Raw genomic sequence first — 25,743 nt, forward strand, 5'->3', positions numbered from 1 at the left:
TTTGGTCGAGATATTTTTTTAAACTTGACTTTTGGTCGACGTGTGTGTATGTGTGTGGGCCAGTCCCTGTGTGTACCCGTTCAGTTGTGCGTGTGACTGTGCACAGGTGTGAAAGCATGCAAACGGTTTAACATCTGGAAAGTAATATATTACTTTCTAACGACATTGTGAAAAGGTGAAATCTGATCGCAATGCTATAATTAACACAGCAGACTCACTCGGCATTCTGCTAGGTTAAGCAAACTTTTATTTATATGTTTCTGGTATAAAAACTGTGTTCACAACCAAGAGCTACAAATATAGAAAAGTGTAATGTGTGACGATTACCGTAAAAGTCTGATAAAATTATAATACATTTAAAATTACATCGGGCTACCAAATCATCTTCACTGCAGTGTTGTCAACTGAAAAACGAAAACTGCAATACACAAATGTGTGCTGTATATTTCAGTGGTTTCAATTATTGTAGGCTTCAGCAGTAATCATTGTTAAAAATTATAATACAAAATATACATATACCAGCACAAAGTCACCATAAAATCATGCAAAACAGAGTACACTATTTCGATTTAAAGCTTTCGTCACTGCAGGGATTCATCTTCTTGGTTCTTTCGGTAAAGTCACGTAGAAGGGAAGAAATAAAATAATAAAAATAAAACATAATAAAATAATTCTCACGACGTTTCGGCCACAACGCAAGTAGCCGTCCTCAGGTGAAAACCAGGTCTGTCGAGGCGACAGGCCGAAACGTCGTGAGAATAATTTTATTATGTTTTATTTTTATTATTTTATTACTTCCCTTTTACGTGACTTTACCGAAAGAACCAAGAAGAAGAATACACTATGCTTAGCTGCATGATCCTGAAGTTGTTGTTTTGAAGCGGGATAATAACTTGATTAACAAACTAAAGGTATTCACCCGGCAGTGTTCCATTATGCAACAAGCACCCTCATCTGAACAAAATATATATCTTAAACCTAGCATTAAAAAAAACTTATTTATACTGCAAACAAATGATAATACGTAGCATAGACGACACAAATACATTTCCAGTCAAACCAAAACCATACTCTTACCATAGGACTCCACACAAATACTAATGTGCTCTACAGTTGCAGTTTTCATATCTATCATTTATTTTTGCATGTCGACATATCAAAATAAGCAAATCTATATATCTAAAAAGTTTCTCTGTGCAAATTTAAAAGTGGTCACCTTGAGCAAAGTTGCGTTCAATTTCACACCCTACTCTCCCGTTCTTCCAAATCATCATTTACAAAAATAAAATATAAATGTACAGTCCTTTTATCCCCCACTCTATGTGCCACTTAAGATGTAATTGTGAATAAATGCCGAAGGGGTAAGCAAACGAGAGTAAATATAAATAATTGTGTATTTTAACCAATTTAAAATGTGCACAGATTTACATTTGCTTTGGAAAGTTACAAATCACAGCTACGTACCTTGTAAATTAATAAATTATTGCAAATTTGATATTAATGATATACTGCAGAAATGCTTAACCATTTAGCCATGAGTTGCTATCTGTCGAGAAGGGCATGACTATGTCTTTCGTGAAGGATGTGGATATTTCCACAGAAATCCCATTCATCAGTGATGTGTCAACATGATCAAACGAGTGCGCAAATGTACGATTCGTGCTGCGCACAGAGGGTAGTGACTTTCCTGCCGCCGCCACTACTGCACTCACTGTGTCCTGGTGTGACATATTGGTATGGGTGATAGTGCATTGTGCTGCAGCTTAGAAATGATAACGTTGCCGCTGTCACTGCTGCTACTACTACTAATGATACTGGTGCCGCTGTTGATAGTTTTATACTACTGCGGAGGCACACACAAGTGTCCCTGAGTGTCAAACAGTGGTGTGAGTTGATAGAGAGTTGTGCAGCGTAACCGCTGCAGGCGTCTCGGCAAAGTCCCCCAAGTATTCCACGTTCTCTGCGGTGCTGAGCATCACGCCGCCATTCTGCCTGGGCCTGCTTTTGGCCGGCTGCATGTTCAAGTATTCCTGGTTTCTCTCACTCGTCGCACCGGAGCCGGGCGCTGGCCGCTCGTCACATATCAAGGGGCAGTCGGGTTCTCCTGTCGACGGTGTCTTCTCCTGCTCCATGTATTCTGGGTTTTCCATTGGGCTGGGAAAGTCGTTGACGTAGATCTGCTGATCGCCTCGGGGGCCGTGCGTGACGGCCGTCGGGCTTTCCAGGTAATCCGGGTTCTCCAGCATCAATGAGGGGTCACCTGCGATCGGGTTCACGTGTGTCGGACAAGGGATGGCATGGAAATACTTAGGTCAGAATGAGCCCTTAAAATGTTGCATCAGTCGGAAAACAGTTGTTTTTTTATCTTGGATGACTACATTGTTATCATTGTCATCATAATAGGGGTTTCCCACTTTTTCTGGCAACAAAACTGAAACCTTTTTACGAGGATTCATGTCTGCATCAACCACAATACTTGCAGTCAAAATGCAAATAAAAACACACTGATAATATATGCATTGTCCTTGAAACTGATTGGCAAAGGAGGTCTAATGGCGATCATTATTATCATCAATTTGTTAGATTGAAATGACAGCCTATTGAGACAAATCTCTCTTTTGCAAAGATAACCTGGGGGAAATTAAATACATTGTGACTAAATATATTGCCGCGCTGGATCATTAACGATAGCGATGGCTTCGGGAGACATTCATAAATCAATGGATTGATCGTGGCCGATGATGATTAGGATGCCTAAAATCACCCGGAATGCATTCGATCTTTTCAGATCTCGCAAACTTAACAGGGTTGGATCTGGATAGTGTCTAGATGGGTGACCACTATGCACAGCAATTTGTTTTCGACTGCCGCAGGGCTACAAGGCGGACAGCAGAGAGCAATGCTGCAACATCCATTATTGTGCTGTGCTTTTGTGCTCAATAGCCACTCTCCCCACCTTCATCGTAGCACACTAATCAACGTGGCGAAGTATGGTCATGACCTGTACTGTGTGGGGAGGCTCTTTATTCAGCAATGTATTGACAAAAAGGGCTGTACGTGCATAAAATACAAGACAGAGTTCAATACGTGTGTAAGATTAAATTTAACTTTACTTAAAATCAAGATTCTAGGACCCATATCTGTAGCACCTAGCAGTTCAGCAGCATTGATTCAAGCAATCCTGACTACTGTTGATGATACACTATATGTCAGTCCACAGTTGGCTTCTACTGAATAAATACTGCTGGAATTATGCATTCCCAGAAGGCCATGGGGGCCGATGGATTGTGTAACAAAAAAAATCATATTTTTTACGTGGAGACACAGGTATATGTTAAAATGAGGAATATAATCTGCTTATCCGTTTTGCAAAAATGAAGAATGATAAAACAATATAATGGCGTTGCGCCCGAGAATACATCCACCACAGAGACTGATCAATGAAATTGGCTCGTGCGCAGCAGATAGACAGATGGTTATGTCACAGGGCCTTCAGAGTTGGCTGACAGCTTGGGAGGAAGGAGGGGGGGGGGCTTCATCCAGTAGTGGATTAATCATGGTTGATGATGATAATAATGAACAAATAACCTGTAATGGATCTGATCTCATCAGATCTCAAAAGCCAGGCAAGGGTTGCCCCTGGATAGTGTATCGAGCAGCGGGGGATTGATCATGGCTGATGATGATGATGAAGAATTCAAAGTGAGTGTGAATATAAACGTGGCACGCACCAGATTGGGGCCAACCAGGGTCCGGTAGGACATCCGACTCTTCTTCCGTCGGGGGCTGTGCGCCGGGCGACTTGAGGTAGCGCAGGCTGTTAACCCTGGGGACAATTCCGCACTTGGCGGTGGTGGCGGCGGCCGCGGCGGCGGCACCGTCCATGCCCTTGGCCCCCTGCTCGACCCCGTTGTGGTGCACGCTGCGGCCGAGCCGAGGGTGCGGGGTCACGGGGACACGGGCGCCGTGGCCCCCATCCCGCACGGGGCCCTCGAAGGAGGCGGCCTGCCCGTGAGCCCGGCCGGAGGCGGAACGTGACGACGAGCGTCTGTCCGCGAGCAGCGGCGCTTGCTGCACGCAAACACGCACGCAAACACGCGACCACACTCCGTGTTTAGCCCGCGCTGTTGGCTCGCGTAAGCTACCATCAGTTGTGTGAGGCTGACATACAAGTACATGTCATTCCACCGTTGGATGAGGGCCTCTCTGTGCAATGTAGGCCGAGGAGGTTATTTGATTATGCTTCACCATGTGGGTTGGTAAGGGCAGGCAGCATATACGTGAAAGCATAGATGTACAGTACAACAACACAACAATGCTGTCCACCAAGTGAGATGGTTTGAAAGTTATCTGCCTGTCACCTTGCACAATAAAAAATACTCAAGTTGGTGATTATTACCGCATAGGCCAGGGGTCGGCAACCTGCGGCTATTTAAGGACTGATTCGTGATGTCATTTATTCAGGAGCCACCGTCTCATAGTGACATGGCATTGCGGCTCTTGAAATATTGAGTTTTTTTTACCGAATTCGAAAAAAATGTCTCTTCTTTTTATTTTGTTTGCTGACCCCTGGCCGAGGCCAACATTTCTGGCATGGTCCTTTGATTGAAGTGCATGTCCAAAAGAATAAGGGCCGTTGCATTACATAGTAGCCTTGCCAAAGGGTCTTTCTAGCGCTGTTCGGTGGAACTCAGTAACAGGGTTCACGGTGTACTTCTTGTGCATCACTCACAGGCTTTTCGCAGCATCGTCATCACACTTTGCATCACCACTGTCGCCATTAGCAGTATGGAGCCGCCGCTTCCTGCCCTCCTCTCCTTTCTCTGGCTTCTATAGTCCCTCTATATAGCAGGAGCTGAGCCAATTACCCAGGCACACCTTGGGTAACGAATGCCTTCTCTCCCTCAGCCCGAATTTGCACAGTCAATCTGCCACAAGGCCGCGGGCTTAACAAAAACTTTTATAAGGCAGTGTTCATGATGAATGTCGTGAGATTTTTTTTATTTCTACTGCCAACACAGTCACTTGTTTTTTTTTGTCTGTCATCCAGTCAGATTTTCTTCAATCAAACATTGATTTGATCCGAGATAGAACAAAAACAATCACTATAACACGTTACCTATCATTACAATTATGAACATCGCATCGTTTGTGTGACATTGGATTTCCGGGGGGCAAAAAAAAAATATTTGTTTCCCTCGGTTTCCTGGACTTGAACGTAAATTACGTTGTACTTCAAATATGCTGCAGATAATGTCACTTGCATGCGCATTAAACGGTGAAACTAAACTTACACTGTTTGTTGGTGACGTTGGAGCAGCCGAACTGTCTCCGTTGGTCTGGAAGAAAAACAACGATCGGTGTTGTTAAAATATTCAATCGTAGTCGGTAACCAGGTGGCCCGTGGGTCAGTGGACTAAGCCGGCACCACCGAGAATCCCGGGTTCAATTCTGGATCCTAACCACCCATGATTACACCGTGTTCTCAAACGTAGTACGAGTTGTTTTTCTCTGTAGCAGGGCATGTTGGAAAGGTTTAGAGTCCCACATTGTCAATCAAAGATGTTACAGACGGAATCTCAGAAGTAGTTATGTGATATCTCCTTCCGTGGGCCGTTTTATAATGCAATGTTTTTGCACTGCTGTGTGAGAATCCCTTAAAGGCTGCTTCTCTCATGACGATGCGTTTTAACAGCTTGGAAAACAAAAACTTTTAACAAACTATTCTGTATATGCTTCTTAGGTGTTTAGTAAACCGAATCATCATATTCACAATTTAAACAATCCAGAAATGGTTCACTACATAGCATACACGGAAGACTATCAGATAAAGCAACTTACCAACTTACCCAAGGTCTCAACCACCTTGAACGGCAATGTAAATGCATCAGTCTCTAGACTACGAGCCACAGGACTAGCTCTACAAAATATTACATACCTTGGAAGTAAAATATTTCTTAGCATTTAGTGGAGATACAAAACATAACAAAATGCAGCTTTAGTGCAAACTAGAATGTGCCAGAACCGGTCAGGAAATTATTTTTAAAAACCCAAGTGAATTATGAACAGGAAACCGAGCAGTCGACAGACTCTCTTTAAAATGCTCCGGAAAATGAGCATAATCAATCACCAGGCGCTCTGAAGCCAAAATGGCTTAGCACGTGGTTATGGATATTTATTGGCGAGAGGGCATTGCGGCGTCACCGTGGTGACCTCATGTGCTGACTTCATCTCGACGGTCTCACCACTGCAGATGCCCCCCTTCTCCGGCCTGTAGGAGGAGGCTGCAGTGTAAAGGGCTTAGTATTGAGGTACTCTTCTCCATCCACAAAGTCCTTAAACTCATCGTCCTCCAGCAGGTTCTTGTAGAACTTGCTGTCCAAGGGGCTGTGCTGGTCATGCAGTCCATCTCCCTGCAGCAGAAAAGTCAGTGCAGTCAACAGAGCCCCACTATTTCCCAGCGCTCACTCTACATCCAGTGGACTCTCTGTTCAGTGGCTTAAATATATGCTCATACTTTTTGGTGATTAAAGTCAGCTGCGAGCTGTGTACATTTGTAGGCACGTTGACCTGCACTCACCTGGATGACCAAGAACCTCTTTGGATCTCGGGCCATCTTAGAGAAGTCCGAAATAAGCTCGCTGAACCTTGGGCGTGCCTCGGCATCGATCATCCAACCTTAAAATGAATAAGAAATAAAGTTAACATAGGGTCCGGTTAAATTTCCATGTGTGGACTTAGACATTATAGAAGAACCTCAAGATGGAGTGGGCACATATGGCTTACATTTGACCATGACCATGTACACATCAATGGTGCAGATAGAAGGCTGAGGCAGCCTCTCCCCCTTCTCCAGAAGATCTGGTATTTCTCGGGCTGGAATTCCATCATACGGTTTTCCTCCAAACATCATCAGCTCCCATACGGTGACTCCTGCAGGGACCACAAGCAACAGCAAACTCTTATTCTACTTTGAAGTCCACGTGTGGTTCAAACAACTTTCTCTAGAGCACTTTGAAAATAAACAACTTTCATTCAACAAAACAGATCGTATTCTTACCAAAACTCCACACGTCGCTCTGGTGAGTGAATTTTCTGTACTGTATGGATTCCAATGCCATCCACTTGATGGGCATCTGAGAAAAAAAAATACTTATTTTTTCAAACACGCTTTAATGAAATGTACTGTCCGAGCTGCCCCTCCCCCTGCCCCCTTCCCCCATCGCCCCTCCCCTCCTTCCACATCCCCCACCCCTCGGCGTGGCTCCCCGAGGCTTGCCGTGACGTAAGGGACCACGTGGTGTTTTACAGCCAACGTGAGTTGAGCGTGGACAATTAGAGGCGTAAAAAATATTGTTTACAAATATTTATTTTTTATTTTTTTATGATAGAATATCGTATTGTCATCAGTATGACATACCTATACGAAGTTTGCAGTCGACAGCACATTGGGAAGTGTGTAAAAATTTAGTTACAAGATTTATTTTTTGAGGATACAACAGACGAAGTGAGTTAAATAAAAGCGTGTAAAAAGCAGGACTTTTAAAATGCATAACTCCAAGCGATGTATTCTAAACATATGCTGGTTTTGCTATTTATGAGAATCTTAAGCAGGGCACAGCTATTTGTACAATTGCCAAAGCATACTCGAATGTTGTCTAATAGCCATTCATGACCATTTTTAAAATTAAATGTCCTTCTTGGGTCAATAAAATAAGTGCCACTGTAGGACGTCACCGTTCAATGTATACAAATATCTGATAAAGGAATGGGAAGTTTCCACCCAAGGCTCAATATTGCTTCATTAATTTCACGTCCATCATCGCAACTTAGTCAGATCAATGGCGATCATTTGTGTGCCCGGCCAATAGTGGCACGTCAATCATCAGCCGGGCACGGCTCCCCTAACAGATGACACTGAAGCAGTTGAGCGAGCCATCGTCTGCTCTTCGTCGCAGACGTGCCTCGAGTTCTGGGTCCAGCTGAGATAGACTGCTGACAACTATGAGCGCTGCTCGTTAGGGCACGATGACGTTGATAAATCACAAAGATAGCAATGCACTTGAAGCCAGTTGTTGCTTTCATTCGTAAAATGGAGTTCAAGGACTATTTATAACACCACAGAGCCATTCGAGTTAATTAAGGTGTTTTCTTCAGATGCCAACATCAACCAATCAGTCTTTATTTTACGTGCCAATATCGCCCTCAATAAAGTAGGCATCAGTGCATGCATGTTGAGCGTCTTTTGCACCGTACGTAGCCAACCGTGCTAAACAGAGGTGCGGGAGAATGAAAACAAACTAAACACAAAAAGCAGTTCTAAAGAAACGGATTTTCAATTTAGATATCAAAGTGCACAACTCCAGCGGTACGGGGGCATAGAGCAAGATGAATGAAAAAAAAAGAAAACCAGTCACGACCTCAGCGGCTAACACGGACCTGCTGGTTTGCTAGTTGAAGAACCCATAATCCTACTCCTACAGTACTTCCGCAGGCCTTGCCGCACACGACTGGCGAAGGCTCTGTGCTGCGATTGGATCCCGGCGCCGGTGGCGGCGATCGTCACCTTGCCCCCCTCGGCGTGGTACTCCTGCTCGTCGCCGTCGAGCAGCCGCGCCAGCCCAAAGTCGGTGATCTTGACGTGGTTGACGGCCTTGACGAGGATGTTGCGTGCGGCGAGGTCGCGGTGCACCAGCCGCTGGTCTTCCAGGTAGAGCATGCCCTGTGCGGGGGGAGGGGGGGGGGGCAAGGAAGTGGGGTCGAAGGAGCAAATGGTGGTGGGGGGGGGGGCAGTAGGTACCATGCCGCTCAGCTTCACACACCAGGGTTGTCGTCTGTCCTGGTTCGTATATTTTTGACATAGCTGTCCTGGGAAATCTGTTTCAGTTTTACCAGGACATAAAAAAGTACCGGTTTTTTCAGCTGTTTAATATTACACCACTCAACACACGGTAATGCGTTACACTACTGTGACATTGAAATATTCCTCCTGTGACCCCGCGAGGTGGCAAGGCTAGCTCGTGCGAGCATCACTGGCGCAAAAGGAACGGAATGCGGAAAGGGATAACAAACACTGTTACTACTGGACATATCTCAGCTGAGTTCTTAACCTTTTGGTGTCATACACCAGTGTGTGATGGTGCATGCCCACATTCTAGTGCCCGGAAGGTAAAATGGGGCCGCTAGGAGTGAGGATACCACATTGCCCCACCCCCCCCCGTGGCTCCAAAATGTCAATAAGTGGGTCACTGATGACAACGATAATTACAATGACTGGAAGGGAATAGAATGGGGGCAAAGGAAGAAGAGCAATGGAACAAACGAAACCCATGGAGACAAGTCTACTGGACATCTGTGAAACTACCGGACATCTGTTGAAAATAAATATTCTGATTCTGATCGAGACGGTGGAGTACCACGGTGGTACGTACCTTGGCGATCTGGACACACCAGTTGAGCAGGATCTGCGAGTTGAGCTTGTGTACGTGCTCGCGCACGTAGTCGAGGAGGCAGCCGTGCGGCATGAGCTGTGTCACGAGTTGCGTCGTGGAGGTCAGGCAGATGCCCAGTAGCTGCACCAAGTACGGGTGTTCCACGCGCGCCATCAGGTACGCCTCCTGCACGCGTGCGCACGAGATTGGCAACTTTTGGGACAGGCTACCTAACGATACGAGCGCGACTCCCTCTACCCCTGAATAAGAAATTGTGTTCGAGAAAATAAATATTCATCAACAGACACGACATCCCCACGCGACGGAAGGGTGACACCGGCTGATTATGCCACTGTGCCCCACTGGCATGATCCAATCAAGATCAACCCTTCACAAATAGTTGTATATGTAATACAGGCGGCCATGTGAAATCAAAGCCCCATTCATATAGCGACAGAGTGATATGGTGCTTTTTGTTTAAGTGCTGTAAATATGGTGCTGATACAGGGTTATTATTTATAGAACATTACAATTATGTTGTTCCGTATATGAAACTCTACAGGGTATTGAGAAATACGAGGTGATATCGGCACTCCCTTGGTGTTCCATTATCTTACTTGGTTATAAATAAAGGATGTGCTGATAATGATGATTGAGGACAATGAAGATTATCATAATGTAATTATTGATTAATAATGATGATGAGGATGGATACAATGCCTGCATGTAGTGCTCAGCATTACACTTGGATCTACCATAATAAACATCTCAATTATCATCATCCGACACATCAAGTGTTCTTTCACAGCAGTTTCTGTGCAGATGAATAACTACAGCCTTGCATCCAGCCTCAAAAGGCATTCGGTTACAGACAGCATCGGTGCAATATAAAAACAATTGCAGATGATTTTCCAAATATGGAATTATATATAGAGGGGACATGGTTATGCAGTGATTCGTACAATGCACTAAGATCCCAGCAAACTGAGTTCGATTCCCATCCATGGCTAACATCATTGGAATTTCATATCTTTCCTGTCTCTTGATATCACAACTCCGCTTCCTCAAGCCGCACTGACCAGTATGGCTAAGTATGGTGTAACAAACCCCCACGAACGGCATTGTATGGGAGGCCTTCATCCAGCAGTGGCTTGATAAAGGCTGTAATTGTTATTTTATTACACAGGAGTCTTGATCTATAGTGTAGTGTATGTGTTGCGCCATACCAAGGCGCTGTGGTTCTTCTTATGGTCACCACCCCCACAGGCCGATAGGGGGCGGCCGAGAAAATGAGCGGGAGGTGAGGTGGTTGACCTGGGGTAACCCCCCCCCCCCTCCTGGGTACCACGTGACCGGAGGTAGAGACCCCAGACCCCCAAGGGGTGGGGCTGGGGGCTAGGGGCCAACGATTAATTCCCGACCTTTCCAGAGACTTCTGGAAAGTTCTGGAGAAGGTGTGGTTAGGGGCGGGGTAAGCCCCTACTTGTGTATAAAAGCCGGTCCTCTCAACGGGACCGACAGTGTTCATCTCCTCAAGACCCGAAGACGTCTGAAGACTAGGCCAGCACCCTGGGACCCTCAACCGAGGCTCTTGTAAGAGCCGGGTTGTAGCGAACCAGCGGTGGGACCCGTACCCTGGCTAGGTAGGGTCAGCCTAGCCTCCCCTAGCTCCCGTAGCGGAGGACCCATGAGAGCGTAGCCCGGAGTCTGTAGGGCCCGCTAGAAGGGAGGCTGTACCTCCCTTAGGTTATCGGGTAATGGGGGCGTACCCCGTAGTGTTACAGGAGCGATAGGCCTGAGTGTTACGGCTATCGCTATTGGTATTGTTATCGTTTATCGTAATAAACACGTTGCCTCCGAAAGAGAAGTCTCGCTCCACGTTTATACCCACAACATATGTGTGGCACATCAGTTGCCGTTGTGTAAAGCAGCACTGCATGGTTTTAATCTTGCGCCAATCCGCTGCGTGGAATGTGATACTTGCATCCAGAATCTCCTTGTTGGCCTTCGGGGATGTGGCTTCTCTCAAAACTTTGATGGCAACGGAGATCTTGACCGATTCTCCCTCGGGTATCCATACCCCCTGTGAAGGACACAACAACATGAGGTCACTGCTGTCAGTGACATTAATCAGACAGGCGGCCGGATGGCTCAGTGGTCAGAGCACTCCTCTCACACACGGTCCCTCCCATTAATGGATCCAGGCTGTCCATTGTCAGATGTTTTGGTACAGTTTTCCCCAAAATATTTTTTATGCTTGGCAAACACCAACGTGCAGTATTCATCTTGCATGAATTAACGCATAGTGGGCCCATGAGCATTCATATTTCCAAAGTGTATGGGATGTCGGGAGCACGGATACTGAGGGAAACTGAAATATGTCTTGATTTTAAGCTTTCGTGACTGCAGGAATTCATACTCTTTGGGTCTTTCGGTAAAGTCACGTGACTTTATCGAAAGACCTAAAGAGTATGAAATATGTCTGTAAGAATTTAAATACATTCGTCCTCCCTCCGTGCACCCCTCCACTTGAATAAAGTTCCCCCGTAAATGAATCGGTGCCCCTCCTTAACCTTCTTCCATCCCTCTCTTAAAGCTCCACATCTTAAAGCTCCACCTCTTAAAGCTCCACCTCTTAAAGCTCCACCTCTTAAAATTCCACCTCTTCTCCATTGCCCATTCTCTTCCTCTCCCCTCCACTGTTTCCCATCCCTTCACTCCCTCTTCATGACCAATAAGCACCATCTGCCACGGTCACCTATTCCTCAGCCCCTGCAACGTCCCTGCCATCTAAATCATTATTTTATGTTAAATGTTTTACACTGTGCTAATCACCTTGAGTACAGGTCCTCTATACATATGTAGTGACAACAGGGATGTCATTGTATGGTGCCGGCCCGGAAGAGCCGTGGCGTGCGATGCACCGTCATCGCGTACACCCCGTGGTGGGTGTAGTACCAGCCCTAGCGGGGCTTGGTGAGCGCGGGGATAGCGCGGACACCACGCATAGTGTGCAGTGCGGTCTCCCATGAGGGGTAGCGGCAGAGTGTCAGCCCAAGGACAGGGTTGCCCCGTGTCATGGCACTCTGGTTGACTCTGCAGACACGTGATATAGAGCAGCGGTCCCCAATCTTTTTGGCACCAGGGACTGGTTCCGTGGAAGACATTTCTTTCACGGACCGGGGGGAGGGGGGGGGGTTCATCATTGGGTCTTTCCAAAACTGTGACTGAGACAAGTGCGCAGTGCGGGAAAGAGGCGCGGATGGAAGTGGTAAATCAAATAATGGGCCACGCGCGGACTCACCACTGTGCGGCCCAGTTCCTAACAGGCCACGGACCGGTACCGGTACCGGTCCATGGCCCGGGGGTTGGGGACCCCTGATCTAGAATGTCCAAAGAGAGGCCCCCAGGTGGGGGGACTAGGGGGTGATCACGTGTCCGGCGAGAGCTCTCGTGAGGGATCGAGGGGGGGCTAGAAGGCTCCAGAAGGTGGGCAGGGCCAGGGGCCAGGGGCGGAGCGGCCCCGACCTGTGGGGGGATATAAGTCGGGTCCCTGAGAGGGACCGGGGTCGCTGCATTCTACAAGTTGGAAGCTCTACGTCTCAAGCTGGAAGCTCAACATCTACAAGCTGGAAGCTCAACATCTACAAGTGGGAAGCTCTACGTCTCAAGCTGGAAGCTCAACATCTACAAGCTGGAAGCTCAACATCTACAAGTGGGAAGCTCTAAGTCTCAAGCTGGAAGCTCTAAGTCCTATGAGGCAACCACGTGGTTGCGGACCCGAGTGAGGGCCCGACCCTTCGTAGCAGTAACTCCTCTGTATAGGGTAGTTAGCTGGATGGTCCCCACCCTAGGCTGTATCTGGTGAAGGGGCAGTTACCCCTTTGTGTTACGTGTTACAATAAAAGTGTTGCCTCTAAAAGGAACAACATCTGTGACTCAGTTGGACCCACTACACATAGTAAATAGGACATTTTCTAAATTCATACTTCACAAGCCCGATTAGATCTCACAGATTAAAAAAATTTGCACTTTTCCTGTTTATCATAGTCTTGTTAGTTTCATATGCAAACCTTGTACACTGTTCCAAAGGCCCCTGAGCCCAAGACTTTTCCCTTTTTCAGGTGTGTCTCCTTGATAATCCGTAGCTTTGATTGGTTCGGAACGGCACCGCTTGGCGTTAAAGGCTGCACCAGCTGAAACAGGAAAACAGACAGAACAAACACCTGTTACCATTTCCCTTCAAATACAAAAGCTTTAGAAACGTACCACCACCATCCACAGTCAAATGAGCCAATTTCTCAATTCGAGAGTTATAAAAGATTATTTTTATTCCTTGGATCTTGTGACACAACAAACATTATGTTTGTAGACACGTGTGCAATGCCACCATTATAGGGTGGATGGGGATGGTGCATGCAATAGACCGCTCCTTCACCTCATTTTCGATGTACTTTCGGAGGGTTTTCTTACGGCGTTTTGTCTGCTGCCTCTTGAAGATAAAGATGCCCAGTACAAGTACGACGATGACAAACATGATGCTCAGGCCCGATAATATCGCCACAAGCTTCACGCTACAAAACAATAAAATATGAATTAGCACTTTGATACATATGTAATGCAAGCGTAAATGGGGTTGTTGCTGGGCTCGGGTCCAATCACACGGCCCGGGGTATTGGGGGGCGGAGCCTGGTCTGCAGGGCGTGTGGGAGGGGCCACCGTTCACCTCGGCTCCAATGGGAGGCGAGGTGAATGGGGGCGGAGCCAGCGGGGTAGTATGGGAAGGCCAGAATGTATATAAGTGGGAGCCCGGAAGAGATCGGGGCAGTCGGGGAAGATAAGAGGCTGAGCCACGTTGGGTGGTGAGGAAAGAGCCGCGCCATCGGCCACGTGGCCGAAGGACCTCTGCACGCCGTCGGCCAGCGGTGTGCGGAATGCGGGAATAGAGGAGCTAACGGAGGAGCGTGCGGGGCATGTGAGAAAGAGCGTGCGTGGTACGCGAGAGGGAGCGTGCGCGGGGCGCGCGCGAGACGACACTGGTCCGAGAGGAGGCCAGTGGGGGGGTGCGGAGAAGAATCTAAATAAAAGACAAACGGAGACCAGCATCGCCTGACTGAGTCTTTTATTACACATACATTGATGCCACCACTCCTCGCCAAATCATTCTACCCTCCACCAGATCCCACCATCTGGCCTGAGATCTTCGCCTTGGTCACCAAATTCATAGAGACCACTCCAGTGCCTGCCTCATGAATCGGCCCTCCCCCATCCTGCACAGGTCTCACCCAGCGTAACTATTTTTGCCTTCTCGTATCTACAACACTTAACTGCCACGTTATCTTCCAGACCTTTGAATTGCTTATCCTGTCTTACCATAAAATTCCAATCATCTGTCTCAGACACCTGTGTTCAAATGCCAGAAACTTAGTTTCAAGCTGCTTATTTAGCATCCAGGGGCCCAAGTACCGAACAGCTTATGCACAAAAGGGTGACCGTAAGTTTACATGAGGTTTTGCGAGTAATGGGGAGCAGACAATTTCTCCATTAGGTTACACACACAGACAAGCACAATTGACACATCATCATAAATGCACACGCAGAAACACAAAATTCATATTGGACATGCATGGTGCGATCTTCACCTATTTTTGGCCATTCCACTGCAGTCTTCTGCGTTTGGTCCTGTGCAGCTGAAAACATCGGGTTTGGGGGCGGGGGTGTGGTGAGGTAGGGAATGAAAGTTACAATAAGTGACTTCATTATAAATGTGGAGCGCCACAACAGTTTAACACATGCACAAATTCATGCACACGACAAGAGACGTAGACAAATGCTCCGCTGCTCACCTGTGGATGCAGCTGGTGTGGCAAGGCATGCAGATGTTGAACGCGTTTGGATACTTGTAAATGACCGTGTTGTTCTCTCCCTGGATGCCGCTGGGGCATTTCGAGACGCACAGTGGTCCCTCCTTGAAGTTACGACACGCGGAGCAATTTTCTGATCCCTGCAGCAAGCACCGGCACGGCCGTCAGTTAAAACAAAAACCTCCTAGAACTATTGTCCTTTGCTGATCAGCAATTTATGGCAGATGTAAGAAAAGTTGACAGCATCCACATTGAACAACAGAAGCACTTGAAAGTGGTCATTGATTTTTGATATTCACTGCTTAAGCAGGGCAGCAAAGGAAGTAAATTAAATGATGCTATACTTGGCTGATTTGAAGTTTACAATTTGCTGTTGCACTTCTAATGAATGGAAATGGTGTGCGCGTGAGAGGGTCTGCACAAAAGGCCATGAGCAAGCATGGGATTCCAACACCAACTCCACAGTGTCCTTTCTGCATATGAGGTCAATTCCCCCTTCATGAGGTCAACACAGGTGGAACCAGCACCATATATTTGCAGGAGCGAAATAACTTGCTGCTGTGTACTAGTTTCACATAGTTTCATACTCTGCTGCGCTAAAGATCTTTGGATTTGGAATTCCACGGTTATTTGAGCGATAATGCGTTCAATCTGTTATGCGTTATCGCAATGTAGCGTGTGTTATTCAGCATTATGTCTGAAGTTTCACTCCACTGCTGGGAGCTTCTTTAAGAAATTAATTCCTGATTAATGTCCCGGCATCCTTGGACATTGTGTCAAGCAACACGCGGCGCAACCCGAGAACACATAAGACAGCAGCAATACAGCATGAGTGTGAAAACCTAGGCAGTAGTACCTCAGGCCCTTTCGTGTACAGAGAAGTTTGGATTTACGGCCACCGTCATTTCCTGACGACAACACCATAATAACCGAGATGAATAAAAATCCCCATGCATTGGAGCGAAGGTGGCTGTGCATGTGAGCAGTACAGACCGGGCCGTTGCAGGTGAGATTGTTGTTCACAGGAAGGCACTCCGGATTGCACGGCTTGCACACGTTCCCATCGGCGAACTCCCGCACCTCCCTGTCACACGCACACTGCCACCATTAGGGCCACCATCCCTAGCCATCTCAAAGGGATTACATTGTATATCTATAGAGGCAATCAGTGGGACTGTGAGTTTCCACATGATCATATTAAACGTTAACTTGTTTGATTTATTATTATAAAGGCATCTATTACCTATAAGAATGCAGCACTGTTGGACTACACATACCACAGACCGAAATTGGCCTGAATGTTTTTTTTTTATTAGTTTTCGTTTGCAATATTTAACAGGCCAATTGAACCCCGGTGGAAATTCTGAAGCGTGGAGATATGCGTGCTGGAATTACATTGAGAGACATAAATATGAACGCGTGGATTACAATGCATGTACAGGTTAATGACGGCATTGAGACCATTCATAATAATAAAAAAAAAGTCTGGGGGCTTTGGAAGGACACGTCGCTAAATAGAATGATGGCAGATGGTCAAGAACAATGAGGGTGTGGTAGCCAAGGAACGGAATGTGTCTGAGAGGACATCCACCAAGGACATGTAGTGACTAAACCAGTTCGATTGCAGGTGATATGTAGATTCTTATATCACAGATAGATACCACCAGATTGTGTAGAGGCCTTCACTCTATAGTGGATTAACCATGACCGATAATGATGTCGAATATCTTCATTGCATGAAACTAGAGGGCTAAGATCTTAAGTTTTAAAGCAAGCCCCAGCCAAATGGAATGCAAGAAGGTACAACACTTGCTTAAGCAATCGTGGTGTGGATCTCTATGTGTACAAACAAAACGTTGGGGATTCCCTTGATGTGATGCAGGTTTAATGCAAACTAGATTTATACGAGGGTTATATGCTGTGCACATACAGCTGAACATTTCCTGGGTACTCTTGAAGCATATGTGGAAATCCGATTTTTTTTTGTGTCCTAGTTTCAACTTCATGCTTGGGCAGGGTCACCGGAGCAGTGAGTGAGGTTGGCAAAGAAGTGGGTGAGGCCTCTGAGCCAGTAGGTGGGGGCAAACATCAAAAAGAGTGAGGCCATCAAATTTTTACATTTATTTTCTTTACCCAGGTGAGGTTGGGCTGACAGAGGAAGGGGCTGCCAGCTCACTATACGTTGAGCCTCCAAGAAATGTCGTGGCTTTACACACAACACAAACACGGTGCACCGGCCCTTGGCACACAGATGCTACTGGTGGCAGGTCTCAGTGGGGCGACGTGCAGTGCTCACCCGTGCATGAGGTTGCAGGCTTCCACGCACGTGCGGTCTCTCTTGAAGTGTTTACAGGCGAGGCACTGCGAAGGCCCGGGGCCCCAGCAGCCATCGGTAGAGCACAGTACATCGCACTGCTTGTCTGGGGAATTTGGGGAACACACGGAATCATCAAGCTAACAGGGACACCGACACGCACTTTGCGGTTGGGGTGGTGACATCGCTGAGCGGTAACACGTTTGTTGCAGAGATTCGTGGTTCGGACCAACGGCCACCCTAGTTAATATTGCGGGTAGATTATCCAAAAATATGGTAAGTCTATTTGGCAGTGGGACGTTATTCGAAAAAGAGTATCTCTTCACTTCATCTCATCACTCCTATCTCCATGCAGTCATGTAGAGTTCCAGATGCGATTCTCGTGTAGCCAAAATCGCAGATAGCAAGTTTGTGAATGACGAGGGAAGACTGTACAACAGTTCAGAGGGCAGAGCACTGAGAAGCCACTGTTGAAATACCGGGTTAAATTCTGCAATCACCCAGCTTCAAACCGTTTCTCATATGTAGCGACTTGAGGGGTCTCAGCCTGGCCACCGATGACTGCCTAAAAAACCCATTTTGTAAAATTTGGTTTTGACTTAATTTGATAACAATTCCAGCTCCGTCAGTAAAACAGTTACGGTTTGACCGTCACGTGACAAATAACTATGGGGCGGAGCATACGACAAAATGTACCTCCCTTACATGAGATAACAGACAATAACATTCTGAAATGGTCAGCGAAAAATTAAGCAGTGCTGCCAATCCGTAGCCACACGGGCACGGTGCTTGTTTTTTTTTAACCGTGTGAAAACTCTCGCGACAAAAAAACACATTCTCTACAAACAACATCCAATATCAGGTCACAGATCCATGTGCTCATGCAGTTTGCAGCATACCACAGTTTTTGTTGTTGCCCATATTTTTAAGCTTGGTAGATGTTGACCCAGTCAGAAGGGTCCAATTCACAGAGGTGTAGAAGCACAGCTTTTTGTTCTGCTGAATTAAGATGTTGCCGTTGCTGATCTCTTGCAGAGATTGCAGATTCAGAGATGTGATATTGTTCAGGTTAGAAATTAAGAAAGAATACTCTTTAGAGCTGTAAAGAGAACCAACAGAAACACACTCAAAATAATGTTGGTACAAAAAGTTACAACGATCTGGCGATGGGCATAGCAGCCTTTCCTCATTTACACCAGGGCTGAGAGCTTGCGCTGCATGCCCAAGCGACATCGACAGATCATCCGTCCATCATTTTGTCCTGCGGTAACATGTGCTTCCAGTTTGTTTAACACTGGCCATGTCGAGCCCCCTGTTCCCCAAGGCTTTTAGATTTATTAAGGCCCCCTTTAAGCATAGTCTCACTACAGATTTTATATTTAATCAATAAAGCAAAACCCAACAGTTGTGTTTACGTTTGCTAAACAACATAGACAGCATTCCATGTTGAGTGCTGTCATGCAATTATAAAGGGTATGTATTCGTTCAATGTATATTTTTTGTAGCTTAAACATCACCTTCTCAATTCTCTGCCTTGCACGACCCTGAGGTTTTCGAAGACCCCAAGATGCGGTAACTCTTCGGGCCATCCCTCGATGTTGAAGTATCCTGTGGTATACATTCTCTCAGTCAATGCACCGCAGCATTGCTAACACACAGCTCATCATTAGGCATGTATCGATAGAACAAATTAGAGGAGGCCATATAAATTACACAGAATAAACGAGATAAAGACGAATAGTTGATCGCATTCAATTATGACCCCAAAGAGGGACAATTAATGGAATTGTTATCGGGTAAATATCGACAGTAGATACCGACTGATAATTATAAAACACTGGCTGTACAGTGCCATTGATCAAATATACCACTCAGTACACAGCACCCTATATGTCATCTCTTTCACAAAAAAATATTCCGCCTTCCAGGGCATAGCTGGTTTAGCGGCCGTTGCAAAATGCACCCAGTCGATTGACCGTGGCTGATAATGATGATGTTAAGATGCACCTATCTTATAAAAATGACATTTAACAGAGTACTTTAGAAACGGTTGTGCTTCACATTGCAAAAGGTGTCTTGAATGTCAGATGCCCAACCACACCTGTTATTTCCTGCACGGTTCTGAAATTGTTCAGATGCTCTGGATCCATGCGTTCTATTTTTAAATAAGGATCCCTGAAACAAAACGAGAACAACAGAAAAAACACGTGAATTGCCGATTGAGAGACCCAACATGCAGTCCCTGCGTTAAAGAAGAGTTCCGGAATTTCGATTTAAAGCTTTCGTGACTGCAGAGATTCATATTCTTGGTTCTTTCGGTAAAGTCACGTAGAAGGGAAATAATAAATAATAATTTATTTAAGTCATGTAGAAGGGAAATAACAATAATAATTTATAATTTCCCTTCTACGTGACTTTACCGAAAGAACCATGAATAAGAGTTCCTGAGTTCACGCCGTGCGCATCACTGCTTTACAGTGGAAGATGGCAGCCTTCACGCAGCCCCACTCTGTTGAGTGACAAATCACGACGAATGCTATCAATGCGGAGACCAAACATCGATCATCAATCTCCCGGTCTCCAGCTCAACAACACAAGCCACGCCAACAGCCCTCTTCGGGGCAAAACAACGCGCCAGATGGGCCCTGGGACAAGGATCCTCCAACTGAACATTGAGGGACTCTCTGCGAGGGCCGAGGTCCGAGTATGTCGCAATCGTAATTAATCAAAAGGCCAAAAGGCGTCATCTGGTCCAACACCAATGGAGACTAGGCTCTAAGGAAAGCTGTGTCGGGTGTGGACCAATCAACTTCAAGGACTTCAAGGACAGTGCATATCATTACCATTATCAGAGTTGTTTCTTTTTGTATGCATTTTGACTGCTTGTGTTGCAGTTATTGCAAACATGATGCCTTGTATAAAGGTGTCAGTTTTGTACCAGTTTAAAGGGTAAAAACCTACTACTATATTTTGCCACTGGTAAAGGAGGTCTCATAGTGAGGGTGATGACACTTCGCTGCTCCTGACGCAGTTATCTGGCTCGAGCACCTGAATGTGAAATTTTAAGTTGTTGCTCTGTAATCTACATCTACAAGGAGGAGGGGGAGGGGGGAGAGCAGCTTGATAATGCCTGTGAGATGGAGGCCAAGCTTACCCGTTGATGCCCGGCTTCTGAATGACGAGGTTTCCTGTAATTTTTGTGCAGTTTTGAAAGAGGTGGATATTGGCAGAGTTGATCGTCTGACTTTCCTTCAGGCTCCCGGACCCTATTCCGTCACACACTAGCACAAAGATACCACACGTTAGATAATAATAATCATAATCATAAACAACCTCGTGTAAAAAAACTTGCAAATATTTACCTTTGATTTAAGCTTCATCAAGAAGTTTTACTGTTGTCAATATTGTACTGTGCACTGCAGAATCATACTTTGGTGTTTTATATCCTTGCAAAACAAGTGAAAGTTGTTGCTTGGAAATGTAATGTTTTAAACACTCGTAAAATATGATAATGAATCAAGAAACCATTAATTAGTAATGTAGACCAAACAAATAATCCACTTTGCAGAAAGAATGGTGTTCGTCATATAGCGACTGCTTACGTCGAGAGCAATCAGTGACCTTAAGCAGAATGTTGTTAAAAAAGTTGGAATTTATGTACCTTGTGAAAAACTATTTCCGGACATGTTTATGTCCGGAAATTATCACATGGCACCCAGTGTGTGAGTGCACAGTTAAGAAATTCACGATTAAGGAGCTGTGCTGTGTTCTAGTCTCCAGCACATTCGAAAATAAAGATTCTTCTGTGTGTGTAGAAACCAGGTTGTAAAAGAGCATGATGGGTGAGAGGTACCTTTGGGACAGATGTCACCGCAGGCGGTGCAGTGCTTAACCCCACTGCTGTTTTCTACTTCCATTTTATTTGCGGAGCACGCGCGAACACATGCATTTCCGTCCACCACAAAATGACCTAATATGGGAAACAAAAAGTATTAGCAGACTTTCTTTCTTCGTCTCCACACACACATCAAATATTTTTTTAACTACAAATGACGGACATTAACCAAAGCCCTGGGTTGTCTTGTGGTATTGTTGCAAATTCTCGGAAGTGTTAACATTTTTTTGAATCACCCTGTAGAGACACTCACTTGGGCACTTCTCCAGGCAGGTGGCCCCGTAGCTGTACTTGCCATATGGGTTAGGCTCCTGCTTGAATGTGATTGGGCTGTAGACCTCGGGCGACGGGCAGAGTTGTATGCACGCCCCGCTGTCGTTGAAGCGCCTGCACGCCTGTTATTCCGCGAGACAAAAGGTGGGTCGCATCTCGACGGGAACCATTCCCGTCCCTGATAATAATGATTATTTTCTTGCGCGTCTTAGATTACGTGAATATAAATGCGTCATTAAACCCTGCCGCCACCACCACCACCTGACACAGCCAACTTAGTGAGGTTTGTCCCGTCAACAAAATGTGCGAGTAAATTACTAGTAGTAGTACCACACCACGGTGTGTGCTGGAGAGTGAACCCACGACGTTCACAATTTGAGCACCGTGACGTTTCGCTGGTGATTGCAACCAGCTTCATCGGGCGATTTTTGCGCTGTAGCGAAACGGTCTAGGCCATTACGCCCTTCACGCCACCAAAGCCATCGTGCCCACGTGGAGGAGTCACGGGGGCCGCGGGCACATGCTGTGCAAGTGGCTGGCTCGTGCAGGTGGGCGAGCGGACGTCGTGGTTACTGCACAGGGCGACAAATCCAGCTGCCCCAATTCGATTCCCGGCCACAAAGAACATCCGTGGCAATTATTCGAAGCAGTCCTGGGGCCTCCCCTAGGTCATCTTAAATGAGTACCCAGTGCAGTGTGCAAACATTAGCAATGGGATGACATAGGTGGCCGGGGGTGGTCCTCGCCACAACCACTAACTCGTGTCCTGTGTCGGCCTTCATAGGTGCTCGCTAACAACCGTTTGCTCCAACAGCCTGTGCAGGCTATACGGGGTATCTTTGTCTTTTTGTGTGCCACTCACGAAGCAGTCGGTATCCAAGGGGCCTGTACATCCACTGGCGCACTGCCGGTGGCAACAGTTGTTGGAGTCGGGACCGTTGCAGCGTGAGTCGCACTGCTTGGCGCAATGCAGACTCGTGACTAAAGGCAGACGGACACAGTTAGTGCACCCACAATACCGCATGCACACCTACGTATGTACACGCTTGCATATAAAACACAGCGACACCAACTGCAAAGAGGCACAACATCAAATATTGACGATAATTGATCAAGGTGACAATATCAAGTTTCAAGTCTATTTTGTTTAACCAGGTGATAACTCAATAGACCCAGGGGATAGTCTCATTTACAAGAGGTACCTGGGGCATTAGGCAATCACTGTAATACTATAGTTCCATTTGAGTAATTTTGTATTACCCCTATAGGCACACGAGCACTGGCTTCCTGTTCAGTTCAGGTTCGATTCTAATGTCCTGCTCATGAAATATTAAGCTCTAAATCAGTGTTTTTTTAAGCTTTACTGCAGCCTTGCACCCCTTTGGCTCTCAATGGTAAAAAATATAAATAATGTTAATCAATGCATTGGTTTGACGAAACTAATTAGTTGTACTTATGTGCTTAATTTGTGTTTCCATGATTTACCTTCTAATATCATCTGGCATGTCTCACCGCCCCAGAAAGGGCATCTCGCACCCCCAGGGGGTGCTTGCACCCCAGGTTAAGAAGAACCACTGCTTTAAATAACCGTGGTCCCTCTATACCGAGAAGAACGTTTGACCCCATATGTACCGAGTCGGTCTCTTGGGTTACACGATCCAGACTTGTAAAATAACCCAATTGTGTTGAGAAAATGCACGTGGCAGAGGATTCGCCTGGAGCGCTCCTAAACTGTGGAATGAGCGGCCATGATCAGCAGGGAGGTTACGTCTGTTATTCTTATATTAATATAAGACTGAAAATACATGTTTTTTTTAGATATGGCGTTCACACCCTGATATTGTATTAGCTTAAACTGCTTTTAATATTAAGTATATACAGTAGAACCCCTCTTAACGACCACCCCTGTGAATCATTAATCGCTTAACGACGGGCCTCCGTAGAGCCCCATGTGTAGTGTATAGTGTAGTGTATAGTAGTGTAGTGTATAGTATAGTGTATAGTAGTGTAGTGTATAGTAGTAGTGTATAGTAGTGTAGTGTAGTGGATAGTAGTGTAGTGTATAGTGTAGTGTATAGTGTAGTGTATAGTAATGTAGTGTATAGTAGTGTAGTGTATAGTGTAGTGTATAGTAGTGTAGTGTATAGTAGTGTAGTGTATAGTGTAGTGGATAGTAGTGGTGTATAGTAGTGTAGTGTATAGTAGTGTAGTGTATAGTGTAGTGTATAGTGTAGTGTATAGTAGTGTACTGCCTCCATAGAGCCCCATGTGTTCGCTTACCAACCATTCCCCTGTTAACGACGGGCTTTTGTAGGTACAGTAAATATTAATTAATGCATTGATTAACCGTCTTTCTTTTAATAGTATGTGTGTATAATGGTGTTAGTAAGTTTATGTGTTAATATCCAATGTTTAAATATTATAAAGTACGTTTTTGGGTGAAAAAGGGGGTAACTTTCGATGCTATCAGAACGAATTAAACCTTTAACGTGTTTTTCCTATACTCGCTTAACGACCAAATCACTTAACGACCAAATCACTTAACGACCAAATCACTTAACGACAGGTTTCGTGAAAACAATCACCGCCATTAAGAGGGGTTCTACTCATCTTCTTGGTTCTTTCGGTAAAGTCACGTAGAAGGGAAGTAATAAAATAATAAAAATAAAACATAATAAAACAATTCTCACGACGTTTCGGCTACAACGCAAGCAGCCGTCTTCAGGTGAAGAATGAGACACTGCCAAGCTAGGAGCTTATATATAAGCTGAGTTGGAGGTGGAAGAAGAAGAGAGCCTTAACAAAAGAATGTGCATATCAAGAGGAATTTAGCATATTCATGGGAAATGCGTAGGAGATAGGCGGGGGGGTTTCAAAGTCATTATGCCCATGCATTATGCAGGATCAGCAGCACCAAAGGGAGGGGGGGTAGCATTAACAAAGGGAGGGCATGTTAATAGTATGTAGAAGCAATGAAACATGTGAATGGGAAAACGGTGGCAGGAGATCCGCAGCGGAGCAAATAATGCATTCCCTGTGGAGAACACAAGATACACAGTTAATGCCAGTGAGTGGACTGCGGTCTGAAAGTCACCATAAACGTGAACAACAATCAGTTAAGATCCGAAGTGGTTTATTACGTCCTTCCAATGATTGCTGAGCCAGAATCCATCTTCTCGATTGAAATTGTCTCTGTGTTTGTATATGTGGATCGCCTCATGAACGAATCTCTCATGGTAGCCAGATGGCTTGCAGAGAACCTCTGTCTTGGAGAAGTCAATGTCATGTGAACCCACTGAATTGTAACAGTGATCTGCCACGGCTGAGGTGTTTGTCCTACCGTGTTTCAGGTCAGCTTTATGTTCACGGATGCAGTCTGAGACGTGTCGTTTGGTTTCTCCAATGTAACTGCTAACAGCCATATGGCTACCATGAGAGATTCGTTCATGAGGCGATCCACATATACAAACACAGAGACAATTTCAACCGAGAAGATGGATTCTGGCTCAGCAATCATTGGAAGGACGTAATAAACCACTTCGGATCTTAACTGATTGTTGTTCACGTTTATGGTGACTTTCAGACCGCAGTCCACTCACTGGCATTAACTGTGTATCTTGTGTTCTCCACAGGGAATGCATTATTTGCTCCGCTGCGGATCTCCTGCCACCGTTTTCCCATTCACATGTTTCATTGCTTCTACATACTATTAACATGCCCTCCCTTTGTTAATGCTACCCCCCCTCCCTTTTGTGCTGCTGATCCTGCATAATGCATGGGCATAATATGACTTTGAAACCCCCCCGCCCACCTCCTACGCATTTCCCATGAATATGCTAAATTCCTCTTGATATGCACATTCTTTTGTTAAGGCTCTCTTCTTCTTCCACCTCCAACTCAGCTTATATATAAGCTCCTAGCTTGGCAGTGTCTCATTCTTCACCTGAAGACGGCTGCTTGCGTTGT

General features: G+C 45.8%; 1 protein-coding gene across 2 annotated transcripts in view; it reads right to left on the minus strand.

The window, feature by feature from the left end:
• Window positions 1–230: 230 nt before the first annotated feature.
• The window catches only part of LOC144726210 (receptor tyrosine-protein kinase erbB-4-like), a 66,576-nt gene continuing 41,063 nt past the window's right edge, over window positions 231–25,743 (minus strand). The window contains exons 6-29 of one of the 2 annotated variants that reach the window (XM_078604729.1): window positions 22,640–22,758; window positions 21,758–21,899; window positions 21,463–21,579; window positions 20,764–20,890; window positions 19,711–19,784; window positions 19,127–19,217; window positions 18,509–18,708; window positions 17,592–17,715; window positions 16,289–16,379; window positions 15,278–15,435; window positions 15,074–15,121; window positions 13,870–14,005; window positions 13,505–13,627; window positions 12,267–12,527; window positions 11,416–11,514; window positions 9,432–9,617; window positions 8,567–8,722; window positions 7,061–7,136; window positions 6,787–6,933; window positions 6,581–6,678; window positions 6,246–6,413; window positions 5,295–5,339; window positions 3,732–4,071; window positions 231–2,260 (exon numbers count right to left, since the gene is read on the minus strand). In XM_078604729.1, coding sequence (XP_078460855.1) covers window positions 1,875–2,260; window positions 3,732–4,071; window positions 5,295–5,339; window positions 6,246–6,413; window positions 6,581–6,678; window positions 6,787–6,933; window positions 7,061–7,136; window positions 8,567–8,722; window positions 9,432–9,617; window positions 11,416–11,514; window positions 12,267–12,527; window positions 13,505–13,627; window positions 13,870–14,005; window positions 15,074–15,121; window positions 15,278–15,435; window positions 16,289–16,379; window positions 17,592–17,715; window positions 18,509–18,708; window positions 19,127–19,217; window positions 19,711–19,784; window positions 20,764–20,890; window positions 21,463–21,579; window positions 21,758–21,899; window positions 22,640–22,758 — 3,512 coding nt within the window. In that variant the 3' untranslated portion in view covers window positions 231–1,874. The remainder of the gene's footprint in view (window positions 2,261–3,731; window positions 4,072–5,294; window positions 5,340–6,245; window positions 6,414–6,580; window positions 6,679–6,786; window positions 6,934–7,060; window positions 7,137–8,566; window positions 8,723–9,431; window positions 9,618–11,415; window positions 11,515–12,266; window positions 12,528–13,504; window positions 13,628–13,869; window positions 14,006–15,073; window positions 15,122–15,277; window positions 15,436–16,288; window positions 16,380–17,591; window positions 17,716–18,508; window positions 18,709–19,126; window positions 19,218–19,710; window positions 19,785–20,763; window positions 20,891–21,462; window positions 21,580–21,757; window positions 21,900–22,639; window positions 22,759–25,743) is intronic. The other variant, XM_078604738.1, reaches the window with a different exon arrangement.

This window comes from Lampetra planeri, chromosome 2 (assembly GCF_965212315.1).
Source record: "Lampetra planeri chromosome 2, kcLamPlan1.2.h2, whole genome shotgun sequence".
Classification (NCBI taxonomy): Eukaryota; Metazoa; Chordata; class Hyperoartia; order Petromyzontiformes; family Petromyzontidae; genus Lampetra; species Lampetra planeri.